We start from the raw sequence: 22,138 nt of genomic DNA on the forward strand, positions 1-22,138 counted from the left end.
TTTTATTTGGTATGCATTTGTAGCAACAGCATGATAACATTTATTTGTTTTTATTTGCGTTTTATATTCATATTGATAATTCACGTTTTGTCTTGGATAATAAAGCACGGTTATGCATAATAAATTGTATGCATAATAAATATTCACTATCACTGTATGAGGTAAGAATCAACAGCTTTTTATCACATTTACACAACACTTTATGAATACAAGTCATGAACAAATCTTAAATATGGCAGGGGATGTGTTTACTTTTTTTGTTTTGATTTTTAGCAGCAAATTTGGAGTTACATATTGGTGCTCACCAGGAATGCATAGGCAAAATTGCACAAATTTTCACTTGAAAGAATAGTGGCGATCTTGGGATTTTTTTCTGTTCAATTTTCAAACTGTGTAAATTTAATACACTTCATCTTCAGCATGTTTAGTGCCACTTTTGTAAGTAACCACGCCCCCGTCCAGGCCACGCCCCCGTCCAGGCCACGCCCCTTCCGCTTTTTTCATCACTCGCCATTGCCATGTATGTATCAAAGAACATGGCTCGCCTGGTCCGTATATCTTCAACTTTTATATTTGTATATGCGCCCACTACAAGCTGTGTCGTTCTTTTCTTATGTGGAGTTGCACTGGTGAGGCAAGGCGACATTCATAAAAAAATTGCGGCTTGGAAGCACATACCACAAGGTAAAAGTTTTCGATAAAATTGATAAAGCGCTGCTTTTGCATTGGATAAATGGGGACTATGTCTTTGGCAATGTCCGGCACGATTGACTGCATGATTTCCTTTCTCTGGCCTCACAAGTAACAATTGTGGTCGGACAAGATTTTAGCAACCCTGACGAGTTCCTCTCTGTTTGCACCCATGTTATTAGTACAGCAGTGCAAGTCAGCAAAGACATGTTTGAACTACTGATGCTGTTATTAAAAAAACAACAACAAAAAAAACCCCAATAATGAGCAATGTACTCAAACTAATCGATGAATCCCCCGTCCATCTATAAACATTCAAAAAAGCAAAACGATGAGGAAGCAGACTGAGCATAGTCATCCTGAGACATTAGGTAAAGACATTTCTGGCATCGTGCAAATCCTTACATCTCCAAAAGCATCATTTTTTTTTAGGAAACCCAAGAAAACAGCATGTTTGTTGAGCCAAAACATTGTACTGTCAAAGAGAACAAGCCATTTTCAACACTTAAGATTGGTTGATCAATTTGAAAAAAATAACAGACCCACTTGATCCCGTCGGCGAGACTACAGTTTCATCAACAACCAATTGGACGATGTCCTTTTGGATGAATTGTGGTCATCTACTGTGTGACCATTTGATTTTACTATCATTGTGTCATGGTCACCTGATCCTTTGGGACTTCAGGAGTTTCCTTTTTGGATGTCTTAGTGGGTGTCATCTGCCGAGCAATGGAAGGGACAGTCACCGTTAAATTCTGCCATGAAAACAAAAACACAAAATAGAATAATAGGATGCCCAAACATTACATTATTAAACCTTGCAGCCCTATTATTATTATTATTATTAGAACTGCTAAGGTTGAGCATAAGGCACATGAGGAAGTAGGCCGTTCATGAAAGTAAGAATAGGGCTTTCAAATAAAATAAGTGTTCACTGCTGTCCAAGGCCGTGTGTACACACTGCATCGCTGTCAGAGTGGCGGCCATTGTGCTCTGGAGATGGCGTAGGCCTGCCCTCGCTCTATCTTTACCAATGTGAACTTCCAGCCACACAGGCCTCCCTTGTGAGCTCACACGATGGCTCCAACAATGGGCCGCCACATTCCACCGCATGTTCCAAGCCTTGATTAGCATGGCACGAGGGAACTGTAACTCTTTAAAATGCCACACGTTCCCAACGACGGCATGATGAAGAGGAAACACAATGGCTGCCCGTTGTGCGGCAGGGCATAATTTGTTACAGATAGCTTTGCTGGTACAGTACTGACAAGGTCATCATTATGATTTATAAATAACATTAGCAGCAGGACTGCTTTTAAAAAAAAAGCAATTATGTGGTTGAGATAAGTGAAGAAGTGCAAATTGAACTCTTTTTATGAAAACATTCAATTACTTTGGCCTGGTGATTGAAAAGAAACAACCAAATTATCACAAGCTTACCAAATGATCCAAGTTTTCATGTTTACATTTCAAGTGTGTTACTCACTAAATTTTTGAAGAAGTTCATAACTGGACTCTCTTCTGGGTTAGTCTCCTCTTCTGCAGGTGGATAGTTAGCGTCGTCAGTTTGTTCTGGAGTCCCGCTCTCTGCTTCCGTCAGTGCCTCTGGCTTTTGGTTAGCTGTCTCCTAAGCACCATCACACAGAGTTAGCCTTTTGAGGGTAATGCAGTATCACAGCAGTGCAGCAGCATCTTAATCACAGCATTGAGATGGGAGCACAATTCCAACCATGCCTCTGCCTACTCCGCACATTGTAAACAATAACCCTTTTATGAAGGCGCATCTCCCACACCCCCCTCACTCATTGATATTCAAGTATGTTGGATGGCAATGTCTCAAGAATCGTTAGAAAATCCAAATACCTTGCTGTGTCCCAATGATGAGGGTCTTTGAAGTAGTTACCCTTGATTTTAATTTATTAATGTATTTATATTATATTTTAGTTCAGTACCATGAAGTAACAAATACTTATGAAATATATATCCTATGCTGAACATCGGTTGCTTGTTGCCGCGGTAAAATGTTAAACATACATATGTAAGAGATGGAGGATTCTGGTGACCTCCACCAAGCTAATTGCTGACTAGCTTTGAGGCTAATTTTAGGCAAAGCCAATGATGTTTTAGTTAACACAAGCCAAGTCAAGCAGTCATTCTGGGTCACTGAGTGAAACAGTGTCTTTATTTCTGCTGATCTTTGCACACATTTAGGTTGTCAGAGATATTTGAATTGGGTAGGGATCAGGTTTTTTTTGTCTTGTTTTTTTTAAACGACAGCCACTTTGTCATTGGGTTGATTCTTTTCCACTGCCTTTTTACACTCCTCTCAGCACATCGAAGGAAATTGGCAATTTTATATGAGTTAATACAGTATTAGGGCAGCTATGGTAATGCAGAAGAAATGTGCAAAAAAAAAAAAATAAAAAAATGGAACCCCCCACCGAAAAATAAGCAAAGAAACAAACAAAAAAAAGAAAACCCGAACATGAACTAACAAACAAATTTAGAAGGTCTACCAGTCTTTTCATTTCTGGACTAGCTTACCTTCCCAATCTGGACCTCCAACATTATGGACAAATACTATTGATATCTAATGTCCTTATGTGTTTATTTATTTACATATAGAAGTCAATGAGTTTCCTTGGAATGGCAGGCTCTTCAGTATTAGTGATGTGAATGGCAATTGCTTTTGATTGTGATTAATAAATACCATCAGTTTATTAAAATGACTCTTTTGAAAGATTCATTTAAAGAATTATTCAGTGCTTTGTCATTCAGTTCATGATTTACTCCGAAGGTTCATGTTCACTTTTGTACCATGCCCTCTATAGAGAGACGATCATTCGCCTGAGATGTAGCTTTACTTTGAGTGGAATATCAGGGGCTAAAATTACTGCACGGTGAACCAAAGTCATCTTTCTTCAATGTTGCAGATTTTACCCAATATTATAAACTAAAAAAAAAAAACAAGGCAGGAAGAATTTCAGACAAACAGCTTTGATCAGTTAGCAAAATGCACTCTCTCTCTCTCTCTCTCTCTCTCTCTCTCTCTCTCTCTCTCTCTCTCTCTCTCTCTCTGTCTCTGTCTCTGTCTCTCTCTCTCTCTCTCTCTCTCTCTGTCTCTCCCCATCAGCTAGCGCTCATCTGCCACGCTGTGGTGGGGCCTGCGTAACCCTCTGCCACTCATCAGTAGCGGTCGCCGTCCACTCCAGTGTTGGTTTCTTTCCAGGTTCATTCATGGCATTGACATGAACGTCTGTGTGCCTCTTCAGGCTCGACTAACAGACCTCTCCTTAATTGGAGATCATTGTCTTGGTGGTGGGCTCCAGGCTTCTTTGCCGTCTCCATTGCGTTCATTTATAGCCTCCTATCGGGGAATTCTCTGCATCTCACCATGGTGGACGCCATTCCGTCTCTGTGGTTGACTGTTACATAAACACCTGCTCCCACATTTCACACTGACCACCCTCTTAATGTTTAACATTATCAGTGTCTTTGAGAGTCTTTAAAGTGCAATGTAAGTTTGATGTATTATTAGTATTATTACCATTAAACAATTGAAATCATCACAGTTATAATAAATCTGATGTGTTTGTCAAAACTAAAGACAACTGACGGTATTGAATTAATCTGGCATTTGTTTGTGAGCAATTTCGGAATCCCAATGACCCCAGTGTACTTTTTCAATTTTTATAGTGGTGTTTTGACCATCGGAGGAAGCGGACCACAGAGAACACTTTCAATTACGGGAAGAAATCTGCACAGAAAGGCCATGGGCGAGATTCAAACTTGAGATTCACCACTGTAATTCACATGAAGAAATATCCAACTAAGAATCGTCAAGCCTGCAAAGCTACATTTTTTATTTTATTGTCAACATTATGACATTGCAAGGTGAATTATATATGTAAAAATACAGGTGCCTAGACATAATCAAAATGCAGTTACATTCCCGTCCGTGTAATGTCCATGCACCCATCCATCCATTTTCAACACTGCTTGTCCTGAACAGGGTTACGGGGGGTGCTGGAGCCTATCCCAGCTGACTTGGGGCAGAAGGCAGACTACACCCTGAGCTGATCTGTACTGTACATTTGAAAGCACAAGATAAAAAAAAAATGTAAAGAGGCAAACAAAATTGATGTTGTATTTCACTGCTACTCTTCTTCTGAAGCTACTTGGATGACAACTATGATGTTGTGACCTGATGAAGATATGTCAAAACCTTCAAGTCTGTAGGGTGATTCTTCAACAACAGATGCACATGAAGACTCCAGCCTCCCAAGTAAAGCTTCCATGTGCTCTTGGTCTTCCAACTTTTGGTTCGACCACCCTTCCGTAGGGCTAATTTCTGTTGTGTCCACACTTGATTCAGCCTCTGAGTTCATCTCTGGTGCTTCATCCTCTGAGGCCCTAAGGCAAGATTCAGCTTCAACAGCATCCGGTGAAATAATTTCCCCAACGATGGTCTTGATGACAGTCTTAAAGCATGTCGAAGATGCTACACAAGCATCATGTTTGTCAAATTTTTTATCTGCTTCCTCTATGAATCCACTTGTCTTGAGGATTGTGGGTTGATGCTCAGGAAGAGAAGTGATTTCCTGTGAGGGATCACCAGAAGAGAGAGGAGCTTCCATATCAATCAAGGACAGAGACTCTTGAGCATCAGGTTTGCGAGTTTCCTCAGTTTGGACAACACTGTTCTCTTCTACTTGTTCCTCATGGACTGAGCTACATGAATCCAGATCCTCTTCTGTTAATGGTTCTAGTTGTAAATCACATCTTTCTCTATGTCTGATTTGACAAACGTCAAGGTTCTCAAACATCCCTTCAACAAAATGCATGATTACGGTCAACCCCTGATCATTGGGAGGACTGTCATTTTCCTCTTTGGGTACATCCGAGATTGCAGGGTTTTCCGAAGATGTTTCCTCAAAATGGCTCTCATCTTTAGCAGAGATGATCATCTCCTTTACAGTTGGGTCGGCGTTTTCAAGGATTTTATTGAGTGTTCCAAAACATTCGTCTTCTGACGAAGAACCTTCAGATATTATTTGTGCTTCACATGTCATTGTTTCATGAACATTCCACAGGGCCACTCCATTTTCATTAAAGTCCTCAAAGTCATTCTCATTTTGAGCATCCTTTGCAATTGGCTTGCAGATTGGAGGTGTTTGATCAAGTGGTGGGGGGCATTTGGCTTCTGCCACAGCTTCTAAAGATGCCTCATCAGATGATTGGTGGATATGTGTATTTTCTCTTTTAATGACAATGTCAGTTTCCATCTGTGTAGATTTCTCAGCGTAATTTGGAGCAGGGGTAACATTCTCAACCTTAGTTGTCTCAGAAATTTCAGTGGGCGGTTGAGAACAGAAACCAGCTTCCCCAAATGTGTTGGTGACATTACAGTCAGAAGAAAATTCTTTGACAAATGTATCTTCATGAATGTTCTCAAGTTCTACTTCAGTTTCCTTCTGTGTAAATTCCTCAAAGTGCATGTCATCTTGAGTCGGGATGATGGTCTCCTCCACAGCTTGTTTTGGGACAGCAGGGATTTTGATGAGTAGTTCCGAGCGGTATGCCACAGCTTGCACAGATGCCTCTGTGACTTCACATTGAGATGATGATCCTTGAATGGGTACGTCTTCATCCAGACTTCCTAGGACTGCCTTGGTTTCCTTCTGTGTAGATTCTCCAGAGGTGAGCTTGTTGTTAGTGCCGATAATGGTCTCCACAAAGGTTGACTCTGAATTAGGAGGTACTGTTTCTTGGTGTGCAAAGGAGGACACAAATCTAACTGCAGGGTTGGCTTGTAGTTCCAGGTGGCTATCACTGGCCAGTCCCAGAGCCGTGGCGATTCCGTAGTCAGGGTTCTGAGATGGAGGAGCAACTGTTTCCTCTTGTATCTCCTTTTCTGTCCTGTTTCCATCTGCAGGAATATCTGATTCTGTATTTGTAACAGGTGTCACGTCAATGTGTTTATCTGTGCAAACTTCTGTGTCCCATAAACATTGATCAAAGTGATATTCAGGAACTTCATCAATGGTTGATAGTTCTTTGTGCCAAGCAGTGGACCCTTCTGAAGAGTCCTCAAGCACAACATAACCGTGATCGATATTGATACCTTTTTCACAGACTGGCTCTGTTCTCTCCAGAATTAAATGTTCTTCCTCCTCTGAGATTGTTTCCATCATTGTGATTAGCGGTTCAACATTGACTGATGGTATGTCATTTCTTCCCTTGTTATCATGGATGATGACCTCTGCCTCAGCAGCCTCACTCAGAAGTCTTTCATCTGTTGAGCCTCCTTCGCCTTCCTGAAGCTGAGGCACGTTGACCTCTTCAGGTATTTCAGTGGTGGATTCTACTGGCTTACATTGTACTGGGATTTCTGGATCAATTTCATGAGAGTCATTTAGACTCCCTTTTTCAGGATTTTGGATTTCACATTCACCGATCACCTCCATCCTCTCAGCCCTGAACACATCCTCATAAATGACATTGACAGTGGTTTCCTTAACGGTGATCCCTGCTGCCTGGTTGTCGGGCGATTCTTCTTGTATGCTCTCTTCAAACGCCTCCTCTGCAATTACAATATCAGATTCACTTGGTTCTTTGGTTCGATCTGTTCTCTCCATCTCTCCCACCGGGACCTTGGTAGGCGATGTTCTCTTTGCATCATCTCCTGTTTGTGTTGAAATATTTGCTTCAATTTCTCTGTCTGTCTGAGTGGACGATTCGACTTGGTGATGTAGGTAATCTTCTTCTTTGGGTGCAGATGTGGTGTCTGCATCTTCTCTGCTTGAACTGGATTCCTTTATCATGAAAATGAAGATTGACATTTAGATTTACACTTTGGTGTTTGACTCTGGGATAGACAATAACCATGTGTGTGAGCAGGATGTAGACTGTATATTGCCGCATACATTGCAACCTCAGAAGAGAAGGTGCAACAGACTAACATAAAATGTCTGTACCCTGCTTGAAAAAAAAAAACACGAACAGCATTGGCCAGCATGATGTTATTGTGTTTTCGTGCTGGTCTTACCAGCAGCAAAACAAAACAGCCTAGATTCAAACAACCAAACCTTCAGTCACTGGGCAACCCGCTCTACCAAGTGAGTCTAGAGCGGGTTGCCCAGTGACTGAAGGTTCGGATTGGTCTATGGCTGTTTATTTTATTTTTTATTTTTTTGCAGGGTAGTTGATGTCAGAGGCAGATTATTGAAGACATACTAGAGCTGATGCTTAAATTAACTTTATCTATATCCATCCATCCTTTTTCCATCCATCCATTTGTTCTCATTAGATCAAGGATGAATTGGAGCTTGTACCAGCATAGCAGCAGTAATTTGGTCATGAGGTAGGGTACACCTTGGTCGTCAGTAAATCACAAGGTACATTTACACAAATATCCATTCACACCTGTGGAAATTTACAGGTATTCAACAAGCCTAGCATAGCATGCATGTTTTTGTAATGTAGGATAAAAAAAGCTGGGGCTTGATGATTTTAAAAGTACTGGGGCTTAATCGTTTCAGGAAAAGATTGAATTGTGCTTTTTCTGACCGGTAATGTGATTCAGATTCAATTCACATTCTTCTATCAGGCTTCAGTGAGATTCTCCCTATTTCTTGTAACATTTATAAACCGATAGACAGAAAATTACATCCAACCATCAAAACATTAAAATCTTTTACTCTCATAAAATACAGACTCTAGAGAGGTTGTGTGATTCTCTGGCATTATACAGAGTGAGTTAGTTTAGGGCCTGGCCTTCGAGAGCAGCCACAAAAGCAAGAAAATCTGGGAGGATGGGTGACAGAGGGACGTTGACGTGATGCTTTTTCAACCAGCTTGGAGCTGATTTGTTAGTGTGACCTGCCCACCAATAGCATTCTGTTTCTGATTGGTGAGCTTGGGGGGGATATAAGAGCGCATTTAAAAAAAAAAACAGCTTTGAAAACCATGAAATTGCGTTGTCTGAGAACACTGTTTCAGTTGCAAATCGATAAACCGTTCAGACCTGCGGTGTCTCCACAGAAAATCCTACCCACAAAGAAAACATGCAAACCTACAGAGGAAGGTCGGAGCTGAGATTAAAACTCCAAATCTCACAACTGTAAAGAAAGACACTTGTCCTCTGCGTCTCTTTTTCTACATGCTATATTAAGATTACCGGTAATCAATTCTAAAGATACTCAAATCACAGCTATTTTTGTCACAAATCTTGCCTGTATTCCCCCTCTCTCATGCAAGCGACTGTAACATCTGAAGTGTAGTACTTAAGCATTAGCACACACACAATCTGAAACTCATTTTGGGCTGCTATTTCTGTTCTGTTGTTTTGCTGAAAAGAAGTTACAGTGTTGTTCATGATGAAAACTCAACAGGTAAAATGTTGGTGGCAGTACTTACCATAAATGTATGTAAATTTAAGACAACAATGTGGCAGCACGGTGGTGACTGACTGATTAGCACGTCCGCCTCACAGTACAGAGGTCATGGGTTTGATTCCGGGCCCCGGCCTTCCTGTGTTGAGTTTGCATGTTCTCTCCGTGCCTGTGTGGGTTTTCTCTGGGTACTCTGGTTTCCTCCCACATTCCAAAAACATGGATGGTAGGTTAATTGGACACTCTAAATTGTCCCGAGGTGTGATTGTGAGTGTGAATGTTTTTTTTGTCTCTGTGTTCCCTGCGATCGGCTGGTAACAAGTTCAGGGTGTACCCCGCCTACTGCCCGAAGACAGCTGGGTAGCCTCCAGCCCCCCCACGGCCCTTGTGAAGATAAGCGGATCGGAAAATGGATGAATGGATGGATGGACAAGACAACAATGGTTGTCCACAGAATTACTTTTTAAATTTCCTTTGCTAGGAGACTAATTAAAGAGTGTTTTATTTATACACAAAATAATTCACTAACTTATTAGAACCTTTGCCTAAACTCACAAGAAACCTGACTACATGACCCAAAACCTGAGCCCAAACCTTTCCCTCAGAACTGTTTTCTCATTGCAGTTAAAAACAAACCCGAAACCCTGGCCGTAACCCTGCCCCCAAAATTATCCCAACAGAATGCAGCACAACCGTCTCCATAAACGTGGCTCCCTACCCTAACCCTCACGTGGAAAATACTCACCAGCTGTGTGTCAGTGGCAGGAAGACTTGCATCTCTCACAATATTCTGATGGGTCTCTTCTTCCACGACATTCTCTGCCTCAATCGGTGCCTCTCGTTCTGCTTTCTTTTTGAAGATTTTGTCAAAAAGTTGCACTCTTTCTTCATGTTTGTCAGCCTCTTCTGTCTCAGGGGTGGTGGCCGGCTTTTCGGGTATGACTTCAACTTGCTGACTGTCCGAGTGGATCACCACATAGTCAGATTCTGTGGCGGAATTTAATGCTGCAGCCTTGCCATTTTGTTGGTTTTGGTTCAAAGTTTTGGCTAAAAAGAAAAAAAGAAAGTCAAATGAAACCATCCAAATCACGGATCAACAGCTGTGATGCATCCATCTATCCATTAAGACTCTTACGGCCTAGTTTGTTCGGATCACAGGCAACAGATGCTACTTCAATCTGACAGATTGCATGCACTGTAGCTGGGTGCAATGTGATCTACTGAGATTGTGGCACAACTTTCAACAGGTGTAAAAGTAGTTTTACACAGAATTTAGTTCTGTATTGCTTTTTAAGTAACCTCGGTAATATGGCATGCCTCTGTCTTATGACTGAATAATTCTTGTTTCTGGCATTTTAATAAAGTGGAACAGATCAGTTATTCATTTGTCTTTGACACTCCTAACGTTGTGTTTTTGTAAACATTCAAGATGATTTCTTTCATTAACCCAACAGACCTTTTGGTAAACAACAAAGAAAATATAGCACTGGGATGAATTTACCTAAGGTTTGCCCTTGCGAAAACAGTGACGATCATGATTTCTCTCACAAACAGATGTAGCTGCTGATCGACTAAACGGGCGTACCCAGGATATGTGTCTGCCTAACAGACAATATTGACACACCGTTCATTTTGCACCTTTTGCGAGGAGTATACACAAATATGCTAGCCCACCCAACGTGATTTATCAAACCTTTAAGGAACTGCAGTGGCTGATATTTTAAAATGGTGCCAGCATAGCGCTGGCAAAATGAGATGCTGGAGGGAGAACTGTTTTGCTTGTGTAAACATTTTTGGAATGCCAGACACAAAAATTGTTCTGTCATATCGTCGATTGAGCAATGGAATAGTGAAGCTTCTGAATGAGTTCGAGTCACAAGAAGAGTCATGCCATGTCAAACTCCTTTCAACTCTGCATTTCCTTCCACCTGAGTCTGTTGATTTCAGCACACTGTGACCATCGGTGCTGGTCTTTTCCATAGCAGATTTTCTGGTATGCTCTCCCAATTTTAAATGCATCATTAATACAGGATTGGCAGATACATTAAAGTCACACGCACTCTGAGCGACTCAAAAAGAACAAATCCTGGTTTTAAACTAGTTGCTGGCTTCAACCAAATTATCAGTGATAGTTTTCCTTTTTGTAACTGAGTAACACAGTGTGTCTGCTTGGCTCTGTTATTAACACTTCCAATTGCATTACTTCAAACTTCATTTTGCGTTTGCTCAGTTCTTCCCAAACACAAAGTCCTTTTTGAATTATGGCATTCTCCACTACTTTTATATATGTTGTCAATGACTGAACACACAATTTAATACCCTCTATTTAGGATTTCAGTAAAACATCACAATCTTATCAACAACTTGACCACCAATAGCGCATGCAATCTTTTAAGGGTGAATGCACAAATTATCATTTGCTTTTTGGGGAATTTTAGTAAATCAGACCCATTGTGTTTTTGTTCTTCTCTAAATGTTATGAATTAAACTGGTCTGATTTTACTTCAAAGTGAACTGTCACAGCATCTTCTTTTTTTTTGCAGATTATTACAGCAATCATAGCATAACAACTACAGTACTGTATCTATCCTTTGAAAGGATCAATGTGGATAATTCTCCATGAAGTAAACATGGGCTGGTCAACCCAAGAACACGAGATTAGCTAGATCACCACTGTGTCAACATCATCTCACAGGATGATTCTCTCTGCAGGGACAGTAACTGCACCATGACAGGTTAAATAGTCTATTTTACAGACTACGCCTATAGTTCACAATAGAGGGTACAAGAAACAGTCACTGTTTACCCAGCATTTAAAAGTCCAAAGGACCTACTCATTCTGGACTTTGAAGGCTGATTTGTTTACGACTGAAAGACAGATCATGTGTTTTGACGTTTGGAAAAGAACGGGAAAAAAAGACAAATCTGATTATGTGCGATCTAACTCAGCAACTACAGTTTTCAACGTTACAATTACAAATGCAATAGAATAGCTAAAGCTAAACACCATTGACAAACTGTAATCCCAGCAGGGGTTTGGCATTTAAGATGGTTTAAAAATGACATGAGTGCAACTCAGCATACACTACACGTTCATTGTTTTGGTTTTTTAAAATATTGTCAATAAGAACCGTCGGATCTTATTTTTATACTTAATGATATTACATCTAATAAGGATAAAACCCGTAATACAGTTTGACCCTGGAATAAATGTTCAATTATTATTTTTTTTAATGCTCTTGGAAACATAAGTTTACAAATACCAACAAAACAGTGATACGGACCTCTGAGGTCCAACTGCAATCTTAAAATCAAAAACTCACCATCAATGTCCAATCCATTGGTTGTGATGTTTGCTGCCAGGCCATTCAGTCCTCCATTTTTATCACACTGACTGATCTGTGAACAAATAGTACAGAAACAGTGAAAAGCTAAAAAAAATGGCAACACAACAATTTTCTCAAAGTGAAATACCAAGAAGGATACGTTCCCTAAGAAGTGCTCCAATACATGATGATGGTAATATGCAAAGAAATAAAATGATCATTCTTCATCCAGTATCTGTCATGCTTATCTTTACTTTTAAATAGTTTACAAGGTGAATTGCTACATTCCTGCCATGTTACCTTGCTTGGACCTTTGTTCTTGGAATGCTCATTCCCCATACTTAAGACCAAAAGATGCAGGTTGACTAGAGCCAAGGGAAAATAGTAGATAAGTAACTTTAGTATTTGCTCATACAGTGTGTAACATGAATCAACTGTCTTACCAAAGCTGCCCTTCAGGTCAAAGTAAATGAGATCCACCTCTGGAAGACAACAAGTAGAGTGACGCCCTGTCAAAAGGGGTGGACTCGCCGCTCCGGCCTAACTGTGCTTACGACTATTGTTGACAGGCCATTATATATCTTGTAAATGGGTGGGCCTATTTTCAAGTAATCAATCAGCTTGCCTCTCTGAGAAAGGCCCAAAAGACGGGCACATGATTAGTTCAAGCTGATTTCTGTGTGAGCCCTCTTCAGTCTCCAGTAATGAAACCAATAGTATGTGTATTGAGGATATTTATATGGGACGCCACATCACCAAGTATGATCAGCATGTCTCCTCCATATTATTACATTCACCAAATGTAAAAGAGAGGTCGGTGATTTCAATATTGGAGGACATTTTGGGTTGCAAGGAACGGGGTTCCAAATAAATGCTCAGGTTAAAATTTTTGCTCACGAGTACATGCTAAGTGGGTTAGCTGATTTGCTAACTGGTCAAGAATAAAGCTTAGCTTAGTTTTAAAAATAATCAAAACTTTTATTTTAAGGAGTATTTTTTCTGATAATATGTGTAAATGAAGTACAGTAACACACACCATTATGGTTGAAAACATTATACAAAGATGAAACATAATGTCGATCAGGGAAAGGGAACAAAGAACAGCACACTTCCAAACCAAAAAAAATGCCTGGCAACCAGTTCAAGGTGTCCCCCGCCTACTGCCCGAAGACGGCTGGGATAGGCTGCAGCCCCCCCCCCCCCCCCCGCCCCCCTGGGGGGAAAAAGGGCGCCAGTTGTCTCGAACGTACTTTTAACGCCGCCGTCATTTGCGCTCTCCAGCAGTTTTATTACTCATTTTGCGAGCTCTGGAATTTTGTTTTTACCGTAATCGGTCGACCCTTGTGAGGATAAAGCGGTTCAGAAAATGGATGGATGGGTGCTATTTTCGTTTGGTTTTATGAACAGTTAAGCATTTGACTCAGTTTCTTTTTTAAATGTAAAATTCCAGTTTCATTTAATCAAAACTGACATGTGGCTTAAAATATCTAACGTGATGTTATTCCATTTCAAAGCAAAGATGTTTGTGGATTGCCAAGTGCAAGTAATGGCTCTTTTTGATCAGAGCTCATCAAAAAAGACAGAGAGCTCTGTGATGAGATCATCTGCCACATTGTCCTGTTAAAGACTGCACAATGCTTTCCTGCGGGGCGCGCGGACATCAATACATCAATAGTGCAAACCTTTCAGCCATCAAAGACGTCAGCTCATCAACTGATTTCCTCCTTTTATCAGTCTTTGTTTTTTTTTTAGCAGTGGAAATTGTGAAAATTTTGTGATTGAGGGGGCAAAAGTTCTTCAACGTTTGTTTTGATTGTCTCAGAAGCAAACATCCACATTCGTCATTTACAGTGGAAGAAAAACAAACATGTTTTTCTTTCTTTTTTTTTTTTTATGGACCCAAAATGCGCTGTATTGATGCTTGCTGTTGGAATGCTTGAGCACAATGCACCAATTGTGGCATGTGGCGTGCACATGAAGGTGGGAGTTGGATTCCCCCCGTCTGGATTGTGTGCTCTTTGTATAAGAACTTACGGCAAACGACACATACCAATTACCACAACCCTAACCCAGGATTTTTTTTGCTTTTTCTTTGGATTCTTTTATTATGCCTCTGCAAAAATGTACTATTGATGAAAAGTGTGATGATATTGTAACCATAGAGTTAGAAGCAAAACTTGCTATGAAACATGAAAGTGTCTCCCTGCTCATTACAGTCAAAGCGATACAATTAATTAAATCTGTTGCACACATAAATAGATTTTACTAAGCAGATGTTTTTGTAAAGAACAAGTCTATCAGGCTTTCACAGTCACTAGTTTTACTTAATTTTAATTTTATTGTACAGTGGGATATTTTCCGGGGTGAAGGGGTGGGGGGGTTAACTTCCATACTAAGAATGCTGCTGGACTGACGCAGCCAAGCGTCATGCAAAGGAATGTGCTTGACGTTCGGGGTTCGACTGTATCTTCCCTTGATCACATGCACATATTCGAGACAGGATTAATGCTGCTCTTGCTTGACAAATGTCCGGTAAATATTTGAGCTTGGGTGCAGTCCTTGTTTGCTGGAAGAATATTGACAGTGCACTCATTTAGTAACACCTGTCAGCACCATGTATGAACAGTGTCACATTTAAATTTCACAAAAATATAAACAATTTAAAAAACCATTAAAGCACACCTTAAATAGAGCACATTAGTTACTGGAAAGTTGTTAATGTTTGTATTCAAATAGTGGAGTCTCTGTGAGTGTCCACCCATCATGTGCGAAACGCCATCCATCCCTTCTCCGTCCCGCTTTAACTCACTCAGGTCATGAGTGTGCTGGAGCCTTTCTCAGCTCATTTTGGGTGAGAAGCAGGGTACACACTGAACTGGTTCCCAGCTAGTTGCAGAACACAGTGGAATAAACAACCATTCACATCTACGGACAAGTTTACAGTCCTCAATTAACCAGCAAAACGGCATGATTTTGTTGGAGGAAACCTGATAAAACTCATCGAGGTGCAGGGAGAACATGCAAATTCCACACAAGAAGGCCGGAGCCCAGATTTGAACCAACAACCTCTGAACAGGGAGGTTCATCAGTTAGCTATCGTGCTGCCAGTTGGGAAGTTAAACAACCAAATAAATCTTTCGTTGTCTTCCCACCTGACTAGAGAAAAAAAAGGGGGGTGGGGGGGGTTGTAATCCGAACTAAAGCTTGGCTTGCCATTAGCTCAGACGTTGTTTATGAGGCAGGATGCGGAGATGATTCCAAGATAGTGATCAAGACAGTATGCTGCATAAATTCGTCCGTAATTATTGATCCTTGAGATTTGATGGGATCATGCCACAGAAATGTTATTAAGGCAACTTAAAAGTGTTTTAAACTGTGAGGAAAATGCTCTATATGTCTCCTTTTAAATTCATGCCATGAAGAACATTTCATGAGGTTGTTACTGCTACAGCCCACGTCTGTGTTAGTATAAATAATAATGGTAATAATAAAAATATATTAATAGGATATAATAGTAATAATAAAAAAAAACAAAAATAAAAAAGCTGTGGTCCACCGAGGCGCGTGGGGGCGCTGTTTGCTCGACTCTGAGACTCGTTTTCACACAGTATCGACGAGGAAATGAAGATGGCTGCAACCATAAAGGCAACTGGCGTAAGTTGATTTTCAATTATTATTCTTTGTCTTAAACATTTGCTACACTTGTTTAACGGATGTGTATTTTGTGTATGAAACTGCCGGTGGTACAAGAGCGAGCTTCCGTTGTTTTTAAATCGCGGTCATACGTTCCTGTCAATCGAAGCAGCATGTGCTAACCTACAGCTAGCTACTTACCTCTCCAGACATAACTGCGACATTATTCAGCGGTTTGATATTTTTATAAAGCCTCATTACTATTGATTACTCTGGTGGTAGAGGTGTGGCTCAAACTAACTGTCCTTGAAAAAATAAACAGGATGACAACGACGTACGTCGTTAAGATTCACATTGTATAGCAGTTGCTGTCTTCAGTCTGACTTCATTTTGTATTCGGGTGGGTTGATTGTCATTTAGATATCTGTAATTTTCTGGATCTTTCAGAAAATATGGTAATACCATGCTCATGTCGCTAAAATTCACGAATGACAACACCTCTGGAAAGGCCCCGCAAAAACATGCCCATCGAATAAAATGAGGTGCGGTGTTTTTTCTGGGTTTTGAGGTGCTGTGTTGTAGACCCATAAATATATCTTTACACATAATTAAAATAGTTAAGGCCTCCAAGCAGGTGTTTACTAATGAAAGAATCCCAGTTCATTTGGCCGATTCAATAATACTGTGTGTCTTCTTTCTCACTGCAGGGTGTCGAAGATGTCAATGTCACTTTTGAGGACCAGCAGAAGATCAACAAGTTTGCCAGGAGCACGAATCGAATGACAGAGTTAAAAAAAGAAATTGAGTCAAAGAAGGTGAGCAGCCGGAGAATAAGCATGATGCTTTTGTTTATAGCCGTCTTATTTTTGCAAGGTTTTGTCCACTGTCCGCTTGTAAGGTTTACAGTCGTACACATGTAGACCATCTCACATTTTCCGTCCCTTATGATCAAAATCAGCAAAGGCATATATATTTATATCATGTCATGTATATTCTGTCAGTCCGGATACCCTGTGTCACATATAGCCCGCTCCAGTTAAATGCAATATGCTTCAAGAATGCTGGTCAAAATTCATGTATGTATATTTGGAGTTTGAAAATAAAATCCTCCAGGAATTAATATATAGACAGTACCTAAAGTCTTGTGCGACTTTAGCGGTTTAGTTTCTCTGAAAATTCAATTGAATTTCAAGTTGTATGACCTCATGAGTAAATTAGAGGCTCCACTGTATTTCAGGGGAAAAACTACTTTGTTTTTCTTCATGCAATTTGAAGAAAGTTCTCATGACGTTTTCCTCTGTAGTCTGTTACATGAACAATTTCATGTATGGGAAATGTTTTTCCCTGAAACCATCAACCAGCACACATTTTGCTGTTGTTTCATGCTGTTGTCATCGACAGCAGCACATTGTGATCATATGGTGACTTCCTCTGTGATTCGTACCACTAATGTTCTCTCCTGCCTTGCAGAAGTCACTGCAGAACTTGCAGGACGCCAGCGACGACCTAATGATGTTTGACGACGACTCGTTGTTGATCCCTTACCAGATCGGTGACGTCTTCATTAGTCACACGCAGGAAGAGACGCAAGAGATGCTGGAGGATGCCAAGGTAGGTTCACCGTACAGCTACAATCAACAGACAATTAATGCATAGCCACTTCATGGAGCACATGAAGAAAATTCCAAAGATAGGATTTAGCTGTAATTGCTTATGTTTAGTTTTATGTTTTTGTTTTTAATTCCGATTTTGGCTTGTGTGGTAGCTGAACCGCAGTCGCTCCTGTAAAAGTGTCGAATTATCAGCTCCCTGATGGTGAATAACCAAAACATCTGACTAGCATTGTAGTAATTTACAGAGGAAATCATGCAAAGGCGATGTACCGGTAATTCTAAACCGGTTTTAAGTTATCGCGAAAAGTAATCATGAAACACCGGAATAACTGATTGTAATGGTGAAATTGTCACACATGTCTTGTTGGGACTGCGTTTGTTATAACGGACAATAACCAAATATGAACAGCAAATTGATATGTGTCAAGAAAAAAAAAAGTAAACACAGCCCCACACAATGCAGTTTGAAAACCGGAAATGAATTCATGCATTTACATTTTCGCCTACACCATGCGACATCAGTCTAAACAGACAGGCGGGAGATGGAATAACAACAGTCATGTCGGACGATGGGGAGGAAAATAAGCAGTGGAACTGTGTAAAAAAACGAAAGGTCGTGTGGCTTTTTCTTGGAACAGGTGTTTAAACCCCACCGTTGGTAATTCTAAGTGTTTTATTCTCTGAGCAGGAAGCGTTGAATCAGGAGGTCAAAGGGCTTGACGAGAGGGTGTCGGCCATCCAGCAGCTGTTGTCCGATCTGAAAGTGCAGCTCTACGCCAAGTTCGGTAACAACATCAACTTGGAGGCGGATGAAAGCTGAGCTGGGACTTTTTCTGCAAACCCAGTATGGACTTTGACAGAACATTTGACACACAAGTAGGAGGTCTAGTTGGACCTGCCCCGTGATGTTACCGCCAAGAACCACAAGGACAATGATCAACAATGGGAAGAAAGAAAGCAGTGAATTAATAAATGCCTTCCAAGTGTAATATTCAGTCTCTCTTTTTTTGGCTTACCATATTTTTGGTAAACCATTGAACTTGAATGGTTTCGTAGTCCAAATCTTGGCTCACATCTTCCTGTGTGGGTTTTGCCGTTTCTCCTCATGCTTGTGAGTGTTTACTCCGGGTACTCTGGCTTCCTTCCACATTCCAAAAACATGCATCTTGCATTCATTTCAGAGTCATAGGTGAGAATGTGAAGTGTTATCTAAATGTGCTTTGCGACAGACTGGTGACTAGTCCAGGATTTACCTCACGTCTTGCGTAAAGTTGCCTGGGTTTGGCTCCAGTTCACTCTTGATCTTAACGAGGACGAGCGCTGTATAAAATGGGTGGTAATGCACAGTGGTGAGGATTGTTTGTGTGTCACAAGGACAAACCAAATCACAACTATAGCACAGGATATGCATCAATTGAAGCCGACATCATTGGTAGTTGTGGATCACACTTCAAACTTCAAACACTTAAAAGGCAAATTCTTGTACCCTTATGTACGGTAACTGTAATGCACATAAATTGATGCTAAACGGAAGCAAATTGCAATTTTTTTTTCGAAAGCAATCTGAGGTTGATCATCTTTTCTAAACCGATAGGTCATTAATATACCGATAATTATGCTAGGATGGTTTTGGCTGTGTGTGGTCCCTGAACTTTTAACGAATTTCACAGCTTTGTCTTGGTGGTACGAGTTGGGCTATTTTAGTGCCATTCTTTTTAAAGTAACTGTACTTACAGAAACCCACCACAGTGGGTCGCTGTCCTTCCAGCAGTGAAACCAAACAGGTGCCGGTGGTCAGCGAGATGTAATGTCACGAGGTTTCGCTGCATCAAAACACGTGATCAGTGAACCTTGAAGAAAAAAACAAAAGACAACTGCGAGATGAAGGTGGAGGTTCGTCCACGTGGTCTTCATCTACTTCTGGTCTCCAATTTTGGCTCATCTACGTGATCTCTTCTGTAGTCCTACAGTGAAGAAACAATTGTGTTTGCCCTTTGCTTCTGCACGATCGTCCAAATGTCAGAAGAGTCAAACAAATCCGTGGAGGCAACTGCTGTTCATTCTTCATTCTGCACTGGGCCTTTTATTCGTAAAAAGTTGGCATCACTTCTCGAAGTACATGTTTAGCATTAACACCAAGGACTGTTTGTTCCCACTCCTTAGCCTGATAGTTTTGTGATTGTTTGTTTTAGAATATTTGATATATTCATTCATTCATTCATTCATTTTTCCGAACCGCTTTATCCTCACTCGGGTTGCGGAGGGTGCTGGAGCATATCCCAGCTGTCTTCGGGCAGTAGGCGGGGGACACCCTGAACCGGTTGCCAGCCAATCGCAGGGCACACAGAAACGAACAACCATTCGCGCTCACACTCACACCTAGGGACAATTTGGAGTGTTCAGTCAGCCTGCCATGCATGTGTTTGGAATGTGGGTGGAAACTGGAGGACCCGGAGAAAACCCACGCAAGCACGGGGAGAACATGCAAACTCCACACAGGAAGGCCGGAGCTGGAATTAAACCCGGTACCTCTGCACTGTGAATTCGACGTGCTAACTCGACTACCGGGCCGCCCTGTTTGATATATAAAATAGTCAAATAAATTCTCTGCGCTTTGAGATATGTCGATTAAATGTAGTAGGCTACTAAACGTACTTGAAAGTGAAAACTTTACTCAGGGTGAAGTAGAAATTGAACTGACAACTTCTATTCAAAGTTGAATTTAAGTGAAATGTATTTTTTAATTTTTAGTAATCATATATTTTTGTTTTGCTCGTGAATGAGACTTTAATCAAGGATAGCCGCTGATTCTGTTGTGGCACACTCGCTGGACTTGTGTGCGGGTAGCGTAGGATCGGTTTCCACTCAGTGACGGTGTGCATGTGGGTGTGAATTGTCATTTGTCTCTATGTGTCCTGCGACTGATTGGCGACCAGTTCGTCAGGGTGTAGTCTACGCCCGAAGCCAGCTGGTAAAGGTGCCAGCAAATCCCAGCGACCCTATTCAGGATCAGCGGTGTTGAAAATGGATGAACGGATACTTTAATCAAGGCAACCCTGGATGGTGGTGGTTAATCTGCCTCACAGTCATGAGGTGGAGGTTTGAATGCAGTGTCTGTCCTTGCTCTCATGTGTGTACTCTAGCCAGGTATTCAGGCATCGCCCTACATTCCAAAAACGTGCAATTTAGGTTTGTTGAAGACTTTCAATCGGGAAGAATGTGTGTATGATTGTTTTTGAATATGTGCCCTGTAATTGGCTGTTGTTCATGGTGTCATCTGCCTCTCACAGCTGGGATCGGCTCCAGCTCACTCGTGACCCCGATGAGCGGAAACAATATTGGCAATGGATGAATGGATTCACGGAAGGACGTTAATCAAGTTCCTTTAGTCAAGACATAAATGTTGATGAGAATAAATGTGAGCTCCGTTTCAAAGCTCTTAACCGTCGCAGTGCAAAATAGAGATTAACTGCAAAGGTAGTTAAATCAAAAAATTTCCATGGCACGCTTCGTCATGCTGGGGCACTCCTCTTTTCAGTTCATCATAATCAGCGTCTTACAAAATAAAACTAAACTGGAGGAGGAGAAATAATCCAGAGGGGACAAAAAAAAAAACAACAAATCCACTCGGTGTTCATTCGCTCCACTTTCCATTTATTTGTGATAACAGCTACTTTCCGCAACAGAAAGAAACAGAACAGAGCATTCTATAATGAAGTGATGGCACACCGAAATGGACCTAAACGCAATTGCTTCAACAGTAGTGAGATTGTAGGCCAGCAGGGGAGATGATGGCGAGGGGGTCTGGCAACATTATCACAAGCCCGCCCTTATTGCGCTGTGCCCTCATAGGCCCTATTACAAAGCGCTCTATCAGGATTTGAATGATAGGGCATAAAGACTATGAGGATTTGAGGCATTGAAACACGAGGACAGAAAGACGTGCGAGCTTCGGCGTGACTTCAAAGTGTGGGACACAAACTTCATGATTGCAATCATTTACGAAGCACACAAATGACACACCGTTGTAACTGTAGCGGTATTAGGTTTGAGACTTTTATTAGTTTGTCTATAATGAGTTCAGTCCCTTTGCTTCCTTGGACGGTTTGCCGGGATGTCGTTCATTTCATTGCTGTCTGTCACCCTGATCGGGCAAGACTGCAAAGAAACAACACTGCAGCATTAAGCATCAAAAACTATAAAGACAAGTCATTCTGTGTGTGTGGTTTCAATAAAGAACGGCGAGTGCCCTGGGAAAACGCCGCTGTCCCACAACTAACAGCCTACGGTTTATTTAAAGATTTGTTTATTTCCATTTATGAATGACTTGAAGTCGAAAGCCAGAGTTTTTAATACCCGCGATAATGATCCCTAATCAACCCTCATGTGTGCAGCATAATGTATAACGTTGACTTTGCATTCCTGCCACAAAACAATTGAGGAAGTTGGTCACTATATGAAAGAGTTGCAAATATTTCTATGA

At 41.0% G+C, this 22,138-nt stretch overlaps 2 protein-coding genes across 6 annotated transcripts in view; one reads left to right on the top strand and one right to left on the bottom strand.

Moving 5' to 3' along the window:
- The window catches only part of bcas1 (brain enriched myelin associated protein 1), a 21,052-nt gene extending 7,797 nt beyond the window's left edge, over positions 1 to 13,255 (bottom strand). Inside the window, exons 1-6 of one of the 4 annotated variants that reach the window (XM_019866283.1) lie at positions 12,853 to 12,972; positions 12,710 to 12,774; positions 12,407 to 12,482; positions 9,829 to 10,130; positions 2,177 to 2,317; positions 1,356 to 1,409 (exon numbers count right to left, since the gene is read on the bottom strand). In XM_019866283.1, the coding sequence (XP_019721842.1) occupies positions 1,356 to 1,409; positions 2,177 to 2,317; positions 9,829 to 10,130; positions 12,407 to 12,482; positions 12,710 to 12,748 (612 nt within the window). In that variant the 5' untranslated portion in view covers positions 12,749 to 12,774; positions 12,853 to 12,972. Of the gene's footprint in view, positions 1 to 1,355; positions 1,446 to 2,176; positions 2,318 to 4,777; positions 7,506 to 9,828; positions 10,131 to 12,406; positions 12,483 to 12,709; positions 12,775 to 12,852 lie in introns of those variants that run through there. The other 3 variants (XM_019866274.1, XM_019866293.1, XM_019866266.1) reach the window with 3 other exon arrangements.
- A 2,703-nt stretch (positions 13,256 to 15,958) lies between these two features.
- Positions 15,959 to 18,644, top strand: pfdn4 (prefoldin subunit 4). 2 transcript variants are annotated; one of them, XM_019866303.1, is made up of 4 exons: positions 15,959 to 16,063; positions 16,750 to 16,857; positions 17,513 to 17,653; positions 18,344 to 18,644. In XM_019866303.1, the coding sequence occupies exons 1-4, from the start codon at positions 16,031 to 16,033 to the stop codon at positions 18,473 to 18,475; spliced, it is 414 nt and encodes a 137-aa protein (XP_019721862.1). In that variant the 5' UTR covers positions 15,959 to 16,030; the 3' UTR covers positions 18,476 to 18,644. The 2 variants fall into 2 exon arrangements, with proteins under 2 accessions (XP_019721862.1, XP_019721869.1); XM_019866310.1 differs by having other exon boundaries at positions 15,982 to 16,054.
- The last annotated feature ends 3,494 nt before the right edge of the window (positions 18,645 to 22,138 follow it).

The sequence above is a fragment of the Hippocampus comes genome, unplaced genomic scaffold (assembly GCF_001891065.2).
Source record: "Hippocampus comes isolate QL1 unplaced genomic scaffold, H_comes_QL1_v1.1 scaffold409, whole genome shotgun sequence".
NCBI classification, from domain to species: domain Eukaryota; kingdom Metazoa; phylum Chordata; class Actinopteri; order Syngnathiformes; family Syngnathidae; genus Hippocampus; species Hippocampus comes.